At 42.3% G+C, this 19,321-nt stretch overlaps 1 protein-coding gene across 3 annotated transcripts in view; it reads right to left on the reverse strand.

The window, feature by feature from the left end:
• Positions 1 to 19,321, reverse strand: part of LOC106610261 (putative E3 ubiquitin-protein ligase HERC3) — a 35,505-nt gene that overhangs the window by 6,369 nt on the left and 9,815 nt on the right. The window contains exons 11-22 of one of the 3 annotated variants that reach the window (XM_014209505.3): positions 19,229 to 19,288; positions 17,649 to 17,760; positions 14,993 to 15,182; positions 11,756 to 11,919; positions 11,102 to 11,215; positions 10,603 to 10,626; positions 10,409 to 10,498; positions 9,820 to 9,990; positions 9,092 to 9,235; positions 6,717 to 6,883; positions 1,678 to 1,744; positions 1,352 to 1,434 (exon numbers count right to left, since the gene is read on the reverse strand). In XM_014209505.3, the coding sequence (XP_014064980.2) occupies positions 1,352 to 1,434; positions 1,678 to 1,744; positions 6,717 to 6,883; positions 9,092 to 9,235; positions 9,820 to 9,990; positions 10,409 to 10,498; positions 10,603 to 10,626; positions 11,102 to 11,215; positions 11,756 to 11,919; positions 14,993 to 15,182; positions 17,649 to 17,760; positions 19,229 to 19,288 (1,386 nt within the window). The other 2 variants (XM_045722816.2, XM_082978445.1) reach the window with 2 other exon arrangements.

Below are 19,321 nucleotides of genomic sequence, written 5' to 3' on the forward strand. Positions count from 1 at the left end.
CACTTGAAAATTCTAGATATGCCTGCATTTCAAGTCATAACAGACAGCCTTCAAAATGGCCTTATGTAGTCGGACTCTGTTTTGGCAGGATGAATGGGTTATTTTTTCGCTTGCCCTCTCTCTCTCTGGGTGGAGGCCCTGAGGATTTGGCCCCACGGCCAAATGGCTAGTCAAAGTATAATGAGGATTTGTGGAGAGATGTGGGCTGCTGTTGTTCTGAACCCAATCCTAGCTGGGGACATCCCCATCTGTTCAACACAAGCTTCCAGCACACCCCCGTACTGTTACCTCAATGGACTCCTCCATAAGCTGCTCTAACTCTGTGTCAGTGACAGAAGGGCCTCAAAATACAGTGAGCTCTAAAAGTATTGGGACAGCGAAACAGTTTTGGTTGTTTTGGCTCTGTACTCTGCTACCCACCCCAAAATGCTAACCTCCCCTGTTATTGTAATGGTGAGAGGTTAGCATATCTTGATATTTGTGCATCTAACTTTTTCCCTCATCATTATTCACAATTAATTCAGGATTATCCATAATCATGGTAGCATCCACATTCATGTAGAGAAACATATTCTATTCGTATATACAATAAAACTGACTGCAATGACACAATATATTATTTACCATTACATTTCTGTTGGGCAAAACAATCTGATACACAACCAAAACAAACTGCAAATGCATCCAACAGGTTACTAGAGTGGCAAGCTTGATATAGTGCTAGGAATATGGGGCCAAATACTTCACTTTTAGCTACTTTAATTCACATAAGTGAACTTGTCCCAATACTTTTGGCCTTCTAAGCAGTTCACCCTGACCTCAACCCCCTCGAATTGGGACGCCGACTGCGAGCCAGGCCTAATTGCCCAAAATCAGTGCCCGACCTCACTAATGCTCTTGGCTGAATGGAAGCAAGTCCCCGCAGCAATGTTCCAACATCTAGTGGAAAACCTTCCCAGAAGAGTAGAGGCTGGTATAGCACCAAAGGGGACCAACTCCATATTAATGCCCATGATTTTGGAATGAGATGTTGGACGAGCAGGTGACCACATACTTGTAGATATAATAGTGTAATTATTGTTTATTGGCATGTTGTTTATTGATGTGTTTGACAGGTCATCATTGTAAATAAGAATTTGTTCTTAAAATGTGAAATAAAACATGATCTGGGGACCGTGATGTAATAGAGAGGGAGAAGCTTACGGTTGCAGTGCTGTTTTAAAGTCAGTGTTGTTGTTATAATGTGATATAGTTACAGTTGGATATATATATATATATATATATATAGATATATATATATATATATATATATATATAAATATAAATATAAATATAAATAAAGGGGCCCCACCTGTTGTTCTTGTCCACAGTGATGCGGTCTCCTCCAGGGATAAGCTCCTTCACCTCCGTCAGACCATAGTACTCTCTGGTGATCTGGGATGGACACAGTGGGGGAAGGGGGTTAGATATCACCCAGTCAGGCAACTAAATATCATCCATTTCTACTGCAGCATCTGATTTGGCATCTGAATGTTGTGCAGATCTTTCTGTACAGTCATCTTTTAATGGGTGATGACATAGTGTTTCAGGAGGGAGTGGGTTTATGTTTTGTGTGGCGTTCAGACATCTCCCAAGAGTTGGTACAATTCACAACAGGGGGGCCCTGTGAGGACTTACAGCAAAGATTAGACAAAATGTCTCCTCAACGTCATCTTCCTCATGGTCCAGGAGCTGTTGTAAACTCCTAGAGAGAGAAAGAGAGACGTATTCACTAACACATGACCGTAGAGAATGTTCTGTCTCACTATGGTGAGAAAACAAAGAGGAGGGCTAGAGAGAGGGAGAGGGAACGCAAGACAGAGAAATAGAAGACCAATGTCATCCTCATCAAAATTCCTCCCACATAGCTGCGTCTTGAGGTAAAGACTCATCCAGCACACTTTTCATCACTGACACGGACGGCATCCCTCCCTGGCAGCCTCAGCCATCGCTAAAGACTTTCTCCCTAACCTAGCTGGGGATAACACACTCTCCATTTTAAGGCCTCTGCCCTCAGTAGCATTTAGTGACATCGCTAACGTCACATTTTAGCGCTTACCCTGGTGGCCAGCTGTGTTCTGTCCCCAAAGCACCTGGATTATCTGGGATAGAACAGAAGCGGGAACAACAAGGCTTCCTGTAGCGCTAGCCTGTTTGAGCGCTAACGCTAGCGGCTAATAATAGACAGTAATGGAGAATGCCGGCTATGCTAATTCTAACAGCTAACAATAGACAGTGATTGAGAATGGGTGCTACGCTAATGCTAGTAGCCAATAATAGACACTAATGGAGAATGGGGGCCATGCTATGCTAATGCTAGGAGCTAATAATAGACAGTGATGGAGAATGAGGGCTATGCTTTGTTAACGCTGGGAGACAATAACAGACCGTGAGTGATGGAGAGTGTGGGAGGGGACTACGCTAAGCTATGCTTGCTAGGGAGATGCTAGCCAACCCTACCACAACACAGGAAGTATGCATGGAGTAACAGAGCCAGGGATAGGGTGCCAAGCGGAAAATAAACTCCTCTTTCTCTCCAGGCCCAAAGGGCAGCCAAGTGGGATGTCGCACATTCTGTTGAAGTTGGAGGGAAGATGGGAGTGTGCTGCCTTGCTTTGTATGGGCTGTGTATTGGATTGGTGTTCTTATGGGTTGTGGAGTTGAGTTTTTCTGCACAAAGTACTCAACTACAGTAGTCTGTGAAGTAGGTATAGTTGAAGTTGGAAGTTTACATACACCTTAGCCAAATACATTTAAATTCAGTTTTTCACAATTCCTGACATTTAATCCTAGTAAAAATTCCCTGTTTTAGGTCAGTTAGGATCACCACTTTATTTTAAGAATGTGAAATGTCAGAATAATAGAGAGAATAATTCATTTCAGCTTTTATTTCTTTTATCACATTCCCAGTGGGTCAGAAGTTTACGTACACTCAACTAGTATTTGGTTACATTGCCTTTAAATTGTTTAACTTGGGTCAAACATTTCGGGTAGCCTTCCACAAGCTTCCCACAATAAGTTTGGTGAATTTTGGCCCATTCCTCCTGACAGAGCTGGTGTAACTGAGTCAGGTTTGTAGGCCTCCTTGCTCACACACGCTTTTTCAGTTCTGCCCACAAATTTTCTATAGGATTGAGGTCAGGGCTTTGTGATGGCCACTCAAATACCTTGACTTTGTTGTCCTTAAGCCATTTTGCCACAACTTTGTAAGTATGCTTGGGGTCATTGTCCATTTGGAAGAACCATTTGCGACCAAGCTTTAACTTCCAGACTGATGTCTTGAGATGTTGCTTCAATATATCCACATAATGTTCCTACCTCATGATGCCATCTATTTTGTGAAGTGCACCAGTCCCTCCTGCAGCAAAGCACCCCCACAACATGATGCTGCCACCCCCGTGCTTCACGGTTGGGATGGTGTTCTTCGGCTTGCAAGCTTCCTCCTTTTTCCTCCAAACATAACGATGGTCATTATGGCCAAACAGTTCTATTTTTGTTTAATCAGACCAGAGGACATTTCTCCAAAAAGTACGATCTTTGTCCCCATGTGCAGTTGCAAACCGTGGTCTGGCATTTTTATGGTGGTTTTGGAGCAGTGGCTTCTTCCTTGCTGAGCGGCCTTTCAGGTTATGTCGATATAGGACTCGTTTTACTGTGGCTATAGATACTTTTGTACCTGTTTCCTCCAGCATCTTCACAAGGTCCTTTGCTGTTGTTCTGGGATTGATTTGCACTTTTCGCACCAAAGTACATTCATCTCTAGGAGACAGAACGCGTCTCCTTCCTGAGCGGTATGACGGCGTCGTGTTTATACTTGCGTACTAATGTTTGTACAGATGAACGTGGTACCTTCAGGCGTTTGGAAATTGCTCCCAATGATGAACCAGACTTGTGGAAGTTTACAATTTATTTTATGAGGTCTTGGCTGATTTCTTTTGATTTTCCCATGATGTCTAGCAAAGAGGCACTGAGTTTGAAGGTAGGCCTTGAAATACATCCACAGGTACACCTCCAATTGACTCAAATGATGTGAATTAGCCTATCAGAAGCTTCTAAAGCCATGACATAATTTTCTGGAATTTTCCAAGCTGTTTAAAGGCACAGTCAACTTAGTGTATGTAAACTTCTGACCCACTGGAATTGTGATACAGTGAATTAGAAGTGAAATAATGTCTGTAAACAATTGTAAAAATTACTTGTGTCATGCACAAAGTAGCTGTCCTAACCGACTTGTCAAAATGATAGTTTGTTAACAAGAAATTTGTGGAGTGGTTGAAAAATGAGTTTTAATGACTCCAACCTAAGTGTATGTAAACTTCAACTGTATTTGATATCCAGTTATCTTTGGGCTCCCGAGTGGCGCAGCAGTCTAAGGCACTGCATCTCAGTGCTAGAGGTGTCAATACAGACACCCTGGTTCAAATCCAGGCTGTATCACAACCGGCCGTGATTGGGAGTCCCATACGGCGGTGCACAATTGGCCCAGGTCTGGCCGGGGTAGGAAGTCATTGTAAATAAGAATTTGTTCTTAACTGACTTTCCTAGTTAATTTTTTTATTTATCTTATTTCAATTCAGAGTACTAGGAGTACACAGAAATACTAGAGTAAAGAAACACACCAAATGACTAACCAACTGTCATTCATTTCGCTTCCTTCTTCACCAACACTTACTTCAAAACCCACAGCTGTGTCGACACTCTACTGCCTCGGTCTTAAGTGTACCCAAACGTCAGGCCAAGAAAACAACAAGACACTATTCATCGTCTGGGTTGTTTTGTGGCCCAACACTCCCAAGGGAGCCAACTCCTTAAAGAAGGCTGTCTTTTACTGTGACACGCTCAAGGGCCGATGCACTGCCCTAATTGTAGCCCTCAGAATGGTAATCTAAGGATAAAAAGCTTCAGCACTAACCTCCGGACCATCTACAGACAATTAGACCCTAGGCCAACCGCTGGGTGATGTACAGTACAGTGCCTTCAGAAAGTATTCACACCCATTGACTCTCTCCACATTTCTTTGTGTTACAGCCTGAATATAAAATGGATTATTTTGAGATTTTGTGTCACTGCCCTATACACAATAATGTCAATAATTTTTACAAATTAATAAAAAATTAAAAGCTAAAATATCTTGAGTCAATAGGTATCCAACCCATTTGTTATGGCAAGCCTAAATGTGCTTGACAAGTCACATAATAAGTTGCATGGACTCACTCCGTGTGCAATAATAGTGTTTAACGTGATTTTTGAATGACTACCTCATCTCTGTACCCCACACATACAATTGTTTGTAAGGTCGCTCAGTCGAGCAGTGAATTTCAAACACAGATTCAACCACAACACCAGAGAGGTTTTCCAGATTGGTTTGAGCATGGTGAAGACGTTTGAGCATGGTGAAGTTATTAATTACACGTTGGATGGTGTATTAATACACCCAGTCACAACAAAGATACAGGCATCCTTCCTAACTTAGTTGCATGAGAGGAAAGAAACGGCACAGGGATTTCGCCATGAAGCTAATGGTGACTATAAAACAGAGTTTAATGGCTGTTATAGGAGAAAACTGAGGATGGATCAACCACATCGTAGTTATTCCACAATACTAACCTAAATGACAGAGTGAAAAGAAGGAAGCCAGTGCAGAATACATGCATCCTGTTTGCAAAAAGGCACTAAAGTAATACTGCAAAAAATGTGTCAAAGAAATTAACCTTATGTATTGTATACAAAGCTTTATGTTTGTGGCAAATCTAACACAACACATCACTGAGTAGCACATTTTCAAGCATGGTGGTGGCTGCACCATGTTATGGGTATGCTTGTCATCGGCAAGGACTAGAGAGTTTAGGATAAAAAGAAATGGAATAAGTTAAGCACAGGCAAAATCCTAGAGGAAAACCTGTTTCAGTCTGCTTTCCAACAGACACTGGGAGACTAATTCACATTTAAGCAGGACAATAACCTAAAAAAACAAGACCAAATATACACTAGAGTTGCTTACCAAGATGATATTGAATGTTCCTGAGTGGCCTAGTCACAGTTTTTACTCATAAGATCGGTTTGAAAGTCTATGTCAAGACTTGAAAATGGCTGTCTAGCAATGATCAACAGAATAATGTGCAAATATTGTACAATCCAAGTGTGCAAAGCTCTTAGACTTACCCAGAAAGACTCCCAGCTGTAATCGCTGACACAGCAGTTACAGCAGAGACAAACAATCTCCTCCTGGATCAAGATCCCTGCTGCCTAAATTTGTTTTGTGCATTTGGAAAGAAACAGTGTGCACTGCCGGTAATACCATGTACCCTAGTATGGTACAGGAACGGTATGAAGATCTGGATGCCGCCCAACCCTAAGCCCAACACTAAATTATTTCCTTCTGAAGAAATGTTGAGTTTACACAACGTTTTCAAATAAGGAGGGAAGGGGGAATTAAAAAAATAAACCCAGAATTAAATCTCTCCGCACCCAAGAGGAAATACATTTATACAAACAGCATGGACAATCAATATACCTAATGGCAGTAAAAAGATTGTGTTCAACACCAAGTCGTTTTTAATGAATGAAGAACACTCACTTTCCATGTAGAACTTTTAACAAGATGTGGCTAGGGGGAGTTAGCATGCAAGTCCATCCCAGCCTAGAGGCCTCGTGGCTGGGCTATGAATTCACATTACCTGCCCTCTGTGGGAGACAGCTCCTTGAGGTCCTCCAGAGTGGGTGCTACGCCCAGTAGCTTCTTGTAAAGGACCAGGGGGAAGTGGAGGTCCACCACGGTGCTGTTATAGATGGCCAGCCCACAGATGATCCCTATCAGATTGAACCAGTTGTGCTCCACAAAACACTGGGCACAAACAGAGAGAGACACAACAAGGAAGTTAGATAGAGAGGCAATGCTTTGTTGGGTGCATAACAATAGTCTTAAGAGACGTCCTCTTCTTGTTGCTCGTTCCTCGCTGATCAGAAAATACAGGAGAGGTGAAAGCAACAAGATTGAAGCCTACTGAAAGTGTTGTATAACTGTTTATCATTATTAAGAGAGAAAAAAAAACAAAAGGACTTGAAACTATTGAGATGTACACCTTGTTTATGATGGAAATGTAGGCTGGCATACCACCAAAGGTCTGTTTTTAAATCCAAACCAAGATTTCATTTGTTTTTATTCAACCACTTCATTCAATAATGTTCACCAACTGGGAAATGTATTACTGGGCTACTCAGAATTGTTGTTGATTCATTACACGTGTTTCTGATTAAAACTGCAAGCTACATATGAATAATTACCTATTATGCCTTTCTAACAAAATATTGTTGATGAACCCTACAAACCTATTCTGAGCCTATTCCACTTCATTTTATTGTTACAGCCCCGTTTGAGCTCCTCCTTCAAATCACTACTCTCTGTCAATTGTGAGTGTCAAAGGGTTCATAGACATTCATTCATTTTCCCACGACCCAGGTTGCTATTTTGTATACGTGAGTGAACGTTCCCGATGTCGCCTTGCCTCGCATGGGCGTCCCTTTTCCTGGAAAACGCTGATCTACATCAACTCACTCCGATAGGACGGCTCTCATTACATAAGCGGTTCATATTTCAATACAATAATTATTTCTACCCTCAACAAACCACAACAACAAATATGACCTTTCTGGCCTAGTGGCATGTCCCTTCACACAATAGAATATATCCAACTTACAGCACAATGGCCAGGCCACACAGCCAAGCCTTGGTCGGGGGGTTAACAAAGGTCATTGAAATACAGACAAAAGACGTTATGAGACACCGGTAAACAGCTAAATACTCAGGTAACCAAGACCAACCGTGTCTATTCAGAGCATTTGGAAATATTTTTGAAACGTTGTTTGTGACCTTGTTCGTCTTTGAAAATGCATAATGTTGTTTAGATGTAGAAGATAATGAAATGGACCCTTCTGACAAGTTGAGGTGGTTGGCTGGCTTCCAAAACATGAGTAGAAGGGATTTGACAACTAATATGACCTTGGTGTTGCTTCATACAATAGATAGGGTCTGTGTCCCAAATGGCATAGAGCACTATATAGGGAATAGGGTGCCAATTAGGATGTAGTCAGACAGAGTGTAACATTGGTTTTCTACAAAGAGCCAATTCTAAGATGTCACAGTCCCCCATTAACGGTTAGACATGTTTTATTGTCATTAGTGTAAAAGAGAATGCGTTCTTACCTGGAAACATTTTAAAAAAACAACACACCAAAAAAACTGTTATTCAATAGACTACTACACTGTTCGCTTGCAACACTTCCCTTTTTCATTTTATTCCTCTAGCAACCGTTGCCAAGGTCAGTGAAGGCATTTAATACACTTCTCTTGAATCATGTACTATACTCCAACGCACTTGCAAGAAATATTTAATACTACACCCCTTTTCAAGTACAGTGTTTTATTTATTTAGCTTATTTTTTTTTACACAGTATTATCAGTAACATCAGCACTATATTTACGCAATAAGGCACCTCGGGGGGGTTGTGGTATATGGCCAATATACCACGGCTAAGGGCTGTTCTTAGGCACGACGCAACGCGGAGGTGCCTTATTGCTATTATAAACTGGTTACTAATGTAATTAAAACAGTAAAAATACATGTTTTGTCATACCCGTGGTATACGGTTTGATATATCACGGCTGTCAGCCAATCAGCATTCAGGGTTCGAACCACCTAGTTTATAATTACAGTTAGATATGTTCAGTTATCAACATTTGTTAGTGTTGCAGTGTGAGTGGTTCACAGTTTTATTATATCATGTTATGAATGCCATCAGCCCTATATGCACAGTAAGATCGTGGTTAGCGGTACAGTGTTGTGCAGTAGAAGCGGTCACACAGGAGGTTGGTGGCACCTTAATTGGGGAGGACGGGCTCGTGGTAATGGCTTTTGAGGAATAGATAGAATGGTATCAAATACATTAAACACATGGTTTCCATTTGTTTGACGCCATTCCATTTGCTCCGTTCCAGCCATTATTATGAGCCGTCCTCCCCTCAACAGCATCCACTGAGTGGTACACGACTCACTTTATCAGAGAACCAGAGCAGGTTGGACTGGGTGTACTGGGTGAACATGCCGTACACAGGGTCCATCAACTCCTTCAGCAGCAGTAGGAAGAACTCCTTGGTTACCCCCCCTGCATCCACCGCCTCCTCCCCATCAAAGATCACCTAGAGGGGGGAAAGCGGGCCTTAGTTCCTGTAATTAAAGTGGCACTAACTCCTGCCCAAATACTCTATCAATCACTTTCTCATCTTCAAGTGATATGACCTTAGATCCTGTAATTTAAGTGGCACTAACAACAGTGATATGTCCTTAGATCCTGTAATTTAAGTGGCACTAACAACAGTGATATGTCCTTAGATCCTGTAATTTAAGTGGCACTAACAACAGTGATATGTCCTTAGTTCCTGTAATTTAAGTGGCACTAACAACAGTGATATGTCCTTAGTTCCTGTAATTTAAGTGGGACTAACAGTGATATGTCCTTAGTTCCTGTAATTTAAGTGGGACTAACAGTGATATGTCCTTAGTTCCTGTAATTTAAGTGGCACTAACAGTGATATGTGCTTAGTTTCTGTAATTCAAGTGGCACTAAGAACAGTGATATGTGCAGCCGTTGACAAACAATTGATGATTGGTAGTGTTATCTTATTTCTCTTTGATTACAAAGATCTCTCCTAAAAAAAATATCTCTGTCTATTTACGACACACTACATGATCTTTGTGACCCTGAGAGGTGCTGAACTCTGACCTTGAGGGGCTTCTTGAGGTCGACGTCGGAGTAGATGGTGAGCTCCCTCAGGGCGTCGCTCACTAAGTGGTCCCTGCGTACGTGGAGCACCAGGAAGGGGTTCCGCGCCAGGAGGGGTTCCAGCGTCAGCAGCATGAAAACGTTATGCATGTTGGCCCCGCTCACCGCCATCTTGGAAAAGGTCACAGACAGGGGAAACGATCAAAAATATGTCCCACCCCACCCTCCAGTGTAGGAGATGGATTTTTATTTTTATTTTACATAGTGTTTAAAAAAAAAGACAAGCGCAATTAAATGCTCTCCAAGGGACATGATTCATTCTTACATTGTCTATAAAAACAAGTTATTTTAACACGGCAAATGTCAACATAAATCAGTTCCAAACTTGAGTTAACAGTGGGAAACTTTTATATAAATGGTCCCGTGTGGCTCAGTGTTTAGAGCATGGCACTTGCAATGCCAGGGTTGTGGGTTCGATTCCCACGAGGGATCATTACAAATTAAAATGTATGCACTCACTACTATAAGTCGCTCTGTACCAGAGCATCTGTAAAAATGAACATATATATTTTCCAATCCTGGCTGTTACCTGCATCTGTAGCTCAGCGTCAGTTTGCAGCATGGTGGTCTTGGCTTGGGCGTTCAGTATGAACGGGTAGGCACATAAAGTCACTGAGCTCTGAAGGGAAGAAAAGAGAAACGTTATCGTTTGAAGAGATGTCTTTCTTAGCATATAGATAACGTGGCATTTACACTCATTTGATTAGAAAACAGCCTGTATACCTGTACTGCTGGTGTTCTCATTTTCTGAAAAACAAAATTATAAATCATCAACTCAGTTTTGTCCAATTTACCCATGAAAACTATATTGTAGAGGATCATAACAGTGTATTCAGATTGACGGCTAGTGGCAAAGGTATGGCTGTCTAGCTATACCAGTTTACTGAGACATTGGCCAGAGCTACAAGGCACAAAGGTGAAAATATGAGGGTGGGGACAACAAAGTCTCTGTGCTCTTCCTAGAAAGGGCCTACAACAGTTCGACAGATTCTACTATGCAGGGAGAAAGAGGGAGTGAGAGAGAGAGGGAAGAGGTATAGGGGTAGGGGCTGGAGGCTCGTCTGTGAGAGTAGCATTTGATTGGATTAGGATGAGAATTAGATCATTGGACACACACACACACCAAATTCCACAGGACGACATCGTCACAAGAAGAGAGAGAGAGAGAGAGAGACACAGCGAGATGGAGAGAGAGAGAGACGTAGAGAGCTCCAGTACTCACAATCTCTGCTTTACTCAGAAACCACTTGAGGTAGTCTTCCTGGATGTCCACCAGGGTGGTGATGTCAGGGATATAGAAGCGGTTGTACTCCACATGCCCGGCCTTCAGGTTAACCTGGACACACACAGCAGCACAACAGCCCTGCTCAGAACACACACCCCCATCATTATGATTGTTTACCTTTATTTTATACCAGGAAGTCTCTTGCTGTTTGATACATTTATATATAAAAGGATATCATGCATATTCTTGATATTTTCCCACAATTCTGTAAACTTGTTTTTTGCATTACCGACATTCTTTAAAAAAATGGACACCTCATGTGTTCCTAACCTTTAAAAAAGGACACCTCATGTGTTCCTAACCTTTAATAAAGGACACCTCATGTGTTCCTAACCTTTAATAAAGGACACCTCATGTGTTCCTAACCTTTAATAAAGGACACCTCATGTGTTCCTCCTGGACACCCGTTTCCTACCAAAAAGGATCCTATTCGCACAGTTGACCTATGCTTTAGGCCGGGAATCATAACATCTCTTGAAGTTTTTCCACAAGCTTTAGTTTAAAACTTTAACTTGTGAAGTATCTAGAGAAACTTTTATGTAAAGAATGACCTAATGAAATTTCCCCATGAGCATTAGCAGGAAACGTTACCTTATGAAGTTTCTCTAGAAGCTTTAGCGTGGCACTGGTGTAGTTTTCTAGGAAGACAGGGACGAGCAGGGCCTTTCCTCCGGTTAACAGGAACACTACGATGCTCTTATACATGTCCACCAGCCTGGAGAACACACCGCCGTCCACCAGGCACCACCAGTTATCTGCGGGGATCCAGAATAACACGCCGCCAGTTATCTGCGGGGATCCAGACTATAACACGCCGCCAGTTATCTGCGGGGATCCAGACTATAACACGCCGCCAGTTATCTGCGGGGATCCAGACTATAACACGCCACCAGTTATCTGCGGGGATCCAGAATATAAACACACCACCAGTTATCTATGGGGATCCATAATGTAACACACCACCAGTTATCTACGGGGATCCAGAATATAACACACCACCAGTTATCTATGGGGATCCATAATGTAACACACCACCAGTTATCTATGGGAGACAGAAAACAAGACACCACATCACATTCCAGCATCTTTTAAAGGGAACCTGCTGTGACATTGTATATTTAAAAGTATGGCAGAAGTGCCATGTGATGCACTGTACACATGAAGTGTATACCATTATGACGGTTGAATAACTGCCATTTTCCTGGGACTGACTGCAGTACGGAGAAAGAGTATTTGTGGTAGACTGAGGTGTACAGTTTATACAGTATCAAACACTGTTCAGCACATTTGTGTGCATGAGGGTATTTGTCTGTGCGCCGGTGTACCTGCATGTTTGTGTCAAGTCAAATTTAAATTGTCACATGCTTCGTAAACAACAGGTGTGGACTAACAGTGAAATGCTTTCTTACGGCCCTTCCCAACAACAAAGACAAAAATCTAAAAAAAATAATAGAAAGATAATCCATGGAGTAAATATACAATGAGTAGCGATAACTTGGCTATAAACACAGGGTACCAGTACCGAGTCGATGTGCAGGGATACAGGGTAATTGAGGTAGATATGTACATATACAGTTGAAGTCGGAAGTTTACATACACCTTAGCCAAATACATTTAAACTCAGTTTTCACAATTCCTGATATTTAATCCTAGTAAAAATTCAGTCTTAAGTCAGTTAGGATCACCATTTTATTTTAAGAATGTGAAATGTCAGAATAATAGTAGAGAGAATGATTTACTTCAGCTTTTATTTCTTTCATCACATTCCCAGTGGGTCAGAAGTTTACATACACTCAATTAACATTTGGTAGCATTGCCTTTAAATTGTTTAACTTGGGTCAAACATTTTGGGTAGCCTTCCACAAGCTTCCCACAATAAGTTGGGTGAATTTTGCTCCTGACAGAGCTGGTGTAACTGAGTCAGATTTGTAGGCCTCCTTGATCGCACATGCTTTTTCAGTTCTGCCCACAAATTATCTATAGGCTTTGTTGTCCTTAAGCCATTTTGCCACAACTTTGGAAGTATGCTTGGGGTCATTGTCCATTTGGAAGACCCATTTGCGACAAAGCTTTAACTTCCCGACTGATGTCTTGAGATGTTGCTTCAATATTTCCACAACATTTTCCTTCCTCCCTCATAATGCCATCTATTTTGTGAAGTGCACCAGTCCCTCCTGCAGCAAAGCACCCCCACAACACGATGCTGCCACCCCCGTGCTTCACGATTGGGATGGTGTTCTTCGGCTTGCAAGCATCCCCATTTTTCCTCCAAACATAACGATGGTCATTATGGCCAAACAGAGGACATTTCTCCAAAAAAGTACGATCTTTGCGCCCATGTGCAGTTGCAAACCATAGTCTGGCATTTTTATGGCGGTTTTGGAGCAGTGGCTTCTTCCTTGCTGAGTGGCCTTTTAGGTTATGTCGATATAGGATTCGTTTTACTGTGGATATAGATACTTTTGTACCTGTTTCCTCCAGCATCATCACAAGGTCCTTTGCTGTTGTTCTGGGATTGATTTGCACGTTTCACACCAAAGTACGTTCATCTCTAGGAGACAGAACGCGTCTCCTTCCTGAGCGGTATGAAGGCTGCGTGGTCCCATGGTGTTTATACTTGCATACTATTGTTTGTACAGATGAACGTGGTAACTTCAGGCATTTGGAAATTGCTCCGAAGGATGAACCAGACTTGTGGAGGTCTACAATTTTGTCTTGGCTGATTCCTTTTGATTCTCTCATGATGTCAAGCAAAGAGGCACTGAGTGTGAAGGTAGGCCTTGAAATACATCCACAGGTACACCTCCAATGTACTCAAATGTTGTCAATTAGCCTATCAGAAGCTTCTAATGCCATGACATCATTTTCTGGAATTTTCCAAGCTGTTTAAAGGCACAGTCAACTTAGTGTATGTAAACTTCTGACCCACTGGAATTGCTATACAGTGAATTATAAAGTGAAATAATCTGTCTGTAAACAATTGTTGGAAAAATTACTTGTGTCATGTACAAAGTAGATGCCAAAACTATAGTTTGTTAACAAGACATTTGTGGAGTGGTTGAAAAACGAGTTTTAATGACTCCAACCTAAGTGTATGTAAACTTCCGACTTCAACTGTAGGTAGGGATAAAGTGACTAGGCCACAGGATATATAAACAGTAACAGCAGCATATGTGATGAGTTAGTACAAAAAGGGTCAATGCAGATAGTCCAGATAGATGACTATTTAACTATTTAGCGGTCTTATGACTTGAGGATAGAAGCTGTTCAGGTTCCTGTTGGTTCCAGACTTGGTGCATCGGAACCACTTGCTGTGCGGTAGCAGAGAGAACATGCTATGACTAGGGTGGCTGGAGTCTTTGATAATTTTTAGGGCCTTCCTCTGACACCGCCTGGTATAGAGGTCCTGGATGGCAGGGAGCTCGGCCCCAGTGATGTACATGGCTGTACGCACTACCCTCTGTAGAGCCTTGCAGCTAGATGCCAAGCAGTTGCCATAGCAAGTGGTGATGCAGCCAGTCAAGATGCTCTCAATGGTGCAGCTCTAAAAACTTTAAGAATCTGAGGGCCCATGACAAATCTTTACAGGCTCCTGAGGGGGAAGAGGTAATGTCGTGCCCCGCCACGACTGTGTTGGTTTGTGTGGACCATGATAGATCCTTAGTGATGTAGACACAGAGGAACTAGAAGCTCTCGACCTGCTTCACTACAGCCCCGTCGATGTGTGTGCGCACGTATGGGTGTCTGTGTGCATACAATGTACATAGTACATTAACATGTGATTGTGCATGTGTGTGTGCTTGAAATGCAACTATGTTCCCCCCCTACCAAGCACTTTGCTGGGGTTGGCATCCAGGCGGAGTATGGCCATGGCTAGGGGGATGGTGAGGGTGATGTAGTTCTTGGAGTCGTGCAGGGCGGGACACTCCGACAGGATCAGGTAGATCCTCATGGCCTCAACGTCAGGGGGAGAACAGGGCAGCTGGGGGATCAGCAGGCTCTCAAAACTCTTAGTGGCCTGGCAGGACAGAGACACATGGATAGAGGGAGAGATGGATACATCATTTTAAAATCATCCATCAAAATATCACCTAAGAGCTGTCCGTACAACCGGTTAACTGTACATCACAATGCTTGTTATTTTCATTTGCTAATGGAGATCTAACTAAATGAGTATATTATGATATGAGTTAAGTAGAGTACCTGAAGTTTTTTTAAATTGAAACTATAACTGACCGATGGTGAAGAATTGGGAGATACTTGATATTGATTAAGAAATGCATTTTCAACTTTGCAATTCTGTACCAACACGCTACAATATCTTTTATTATGTCGGAACAAGGATAGCTTTTTATAAAATCTAAAGGATTAGCTGGACTCGGCAAAAGGACAAAAACATCACAGGAAAATGTTTTGGGAGAGGCCTCCTGTGGTTGGCTGGTTGCTAATGCTGCCTGATCTTTATAGAACGCAATAAATCAAGTTAGGGATTTTGGGGCTTCTCAACCTAACATATTATTAGTGGGCTAGCTAGCTCTGAACGTCATGACCTCAGTCCAGTAGGCATTCTGCGTGAAACCATCAAAACCCAGCAGAGTATGTGTTGATCTTACTGAGATGATGTGTAATGTGTGCTGGACCATTTCAGAAGTCAACGGGGGACATAGTTCATATGTGGCATGGGAATTCAATGCCGTGGCCTATGATACTCTCCAGCCATCAAAACCAAGCGTAGCGGGCGGTGTACCCTGAACACCCCTATTTTACTCTACTACATAGCTCAGTCCAAAGTGTTGCTGGCTAGGTCAAACAGACGCAGGTGCCATCTACAACCTTAAAGGATTCTTCGGCTGTCCCCATAGGATAACCCTTTGAAGAACCCTTTTTGGTTCCAGGTAGAACCCTTTTTGGTTCCATGTAGAACCCTTTTTACAGATGGTTCTACATGGAACCAAAAAAGGGTTCTACCTGGAACCGAAAACAGTTCTACCTGGAACCAAAACGGTTATCCTATGGGGACAGGCGAAAAACCCCTTTGGAACCCTTTTTTCTAAGAGTGTACGGGTCAAAGGGTGTTCCAAAACCAGACAAATCAAATTTTATTGGCCACATATACATGGTTAGCAGATGTTAATGCAAGTGTAGTGAAATGTTTGTGCTTCTAGTTCCGACCGTGCAGTAATATCTAACAAGTAATCTAACAATTTCACAACATCTACCTTATACACAAGTGTAAAGGAATGAATAAGAATATGTACATACAAATATGGATGAGCGATGGCCGAGTTGCATAGGCAAGATGCAGTAGATTGGATAGAGTACAGTTTACACATATGATATGAGTAATGTAGGGTATGTAAACATTATATAAAGTGGCATTGTTTAAAGTGACTAGTTATACGTTTATTGCATCCAATTTCTAATTATTAAAGTGGCTAGAGATTTGAGTCAGTATGTTGACAGACAGAAATGGCTTTATGTCCTTGGATTCAAATATTGCATTTGAGTCAAAACATAAACCACGACTCTGTATGATAGGGTTGCCATGACAATGACCCTGTAAAGGGGATTTGTAAATGCTATTATTCGCTCAGTCATAACACATTTATGAGTAGATGGATAGAACCAAGTAGCTTAACAGTCAAAACCCGGGGTACATCTCAATTAAATCTAGAATATTTAATGGTGAAACAGCCACGTCTGTTTTCTATATTACAACAAAGGAGTTACTGCAAACAACAGTTGTTTCCCCATCACTGCACGGGCGATAGAAGAGCACATGTACTTCTTTCTTTTTTTTTACCATGCTGCACGACGCTCCTCAGCTCAACAAAAACAACAACGGTGGTGGGGTGGCCAGTGGCGCCGCTTCCCCTACTGCAGATTCCATCTTTAAAGCTGCAATGTGTCATTTTTGGGCGACCCAACCAAATGTACATATAAATGTGAGTTATTGATCTGTCATTGTAAGCAAGTTAAGAAGCGGTAGATCTATGTGCACTATTTCTATGCTTCCCATTTTTAAGTTGAGTTTTTGCGTCTTTTACTTTTGGTTTTGTACACAAGCTTCAAAAAGCTGAAAATACCAATATTTGTGGTTATGGAAAATATATTTCACAGCGGTTTAGATGGTACAATGATTACCTACACTATACTTGCTTGTTTTGTCACGTAAACTGAAATCAGGCGAACTATCTGAATTTTAGCAACCAGGAAACGGCTGATTGATTTCTACATAGTGCACCTTTAGTGTCTAGAGTGTTTTCTCCTTATCTCCTTTCCTTCCCCTGCTGCTATGTGAAAGAACCAAAGACCTGAAACCCAGTGGTCATCGTTCATATTGCTTTCACTGTGTTTTCATATCAGTGCAGATGATGGAAGGAGGAGGCCACTTTAACTACGCATACCCAGGTTTTTGAGCATAGGGAGGGTCCCGCTTTCAGGTATTGGGATAAGACATGGTACAGGAGAGTGGAGACGTTACCTGCTCCAGTAGTCTGGCGAAGGGCGGTTTACTGAGTGTCTCAAACAGCAGGCGGACCGAGTTGAGATCGATGCCAGGGACTTTAGGGTTGGTCTTAAAATGGCTGTCATCACTGGGGGAACAAACAAAGAACAAAAGAGCCTTTAAGACCAAACCCCCCCCAAAAAATTACCAAACAGAAAAACCCATGATAAACTAAACCAGACTTTTCATCAGTTTTAACTGTGGCGCTTAAAAGGGAAGTTCCGCTCAAAATACAAGAACATCCCTTTTAAAACTCATCAGCAGAGATATAAATAAATGGCTGGACTAAATCCATGTCTTTGTGTAGAACCATTGATGAATAGAAGACACAACACGTTCCTCTGGGTTAGATAGTCCCTAGTTTATATTCTAACTGGGCATGTAGCAGTTGTGTGAGCCCACTGCAGGGTATAGTAGCTCTAAGACCTAAACAGAAAAACAAACACACCCCCAGGAATGAACAGGGACCATACATTAAGTCTAGTCAGAGCCTCCAGGTATTTAAGCCCATTCCAAACCACATTCACTGCTTTATCTTGTGAACTCTGCCAGGGGTGGTGTGTGTGTGTGTGAGAGAGAGAGAAACACCACAAAGCCCAGAAAACTCAAAGGCATGAAGGACAGCGACTATTTACAGACAACCTCCAGGTATAAAAAATAAAAACATAATTAAGCCATAATAAACCAGATTTGGGTTTGTGTGACTGTTTGGTAAACAGAGACTCCGACCAGAACGATAAGCACTAACAAGTAGAGAGGCGTTATGCTAGCCAGGGAACAGTGGTTCTGTACCCACCGGAATCAGGCAGCTTTGTGGCATGCTGTGTGTGTGTGTGTGTTTCATACTCTAAGGGTCCAAATTGAGCCAATTAGTTTTAGGAACACCGTGCAGCCGTTCTTGGGCGACCCACATGATGCCATCACAAATGAGTGACCTCCACAAACAATGACAGATGTGAGATTGAGAACATAACATACTAACAGCAACACATTGTCAGTCTCTCAGCCTCTCAGTTGAGTTAATGGCTTAACCTGCCAGTGTTTTATATAACTGTTAAATCCAGTAGGTTTTAGGACAGGCTGCTTTAGCAGAGAGGGCAGGACATACAGTAAGGTGCTTATTGGTCTTCTCTAGTCTAGAGGACACCATTACGCTGATGGGGTCGGAACTAGGGGTCGTTCCCATGAAGTGATGGGCATCTGGCGGAGAATCAGCACAAAATGGCCACCCCTCCCTCATACACGCCATCTGCGCTTTATCTCCGCACGGATCTCTAATGGAATGTCAGTGTGTCTGTACAGTGTGTCTAGATAGGATTATTTCCCTGGAGTCTCTTCCCCTATGGTCAGCAGTTCTGAATTGTAGGCACATGATGGGAATGAGTGTTGGTCGGACAAGGACATTAAGGACATGATTTTGTCCTCTGTGAGCGCTCTGCCTTTTCCCACAAGACATAAGAGAGAGATACCGGGTGTGACGCAATACTCATGGCTTCCTTTCCTGGTCTCCTTCCAAACAGGTGAAATAACTGGATAGGCTGTCGATCAACGCTCACCTCTCATCCAGGAAGCTGGCGTTCCAACAGGCGGCGGAAGACAGCAGGAGAATGACGTCACTAAAAGCAGAGGGAGACCAAGACATAAATGCA

Source organism: Salmo salar, chromosome 08, assembly GCF_965601325.2.
Source record: "Salmo salar chromosome 08, fSalSal1, whole genome shotgun sequence".
NCBI lineage: Eukaryota > Metazoa > Chordata > Actinopteri > Salmoniformes > Salmonidae > Salmo > Salmo salar.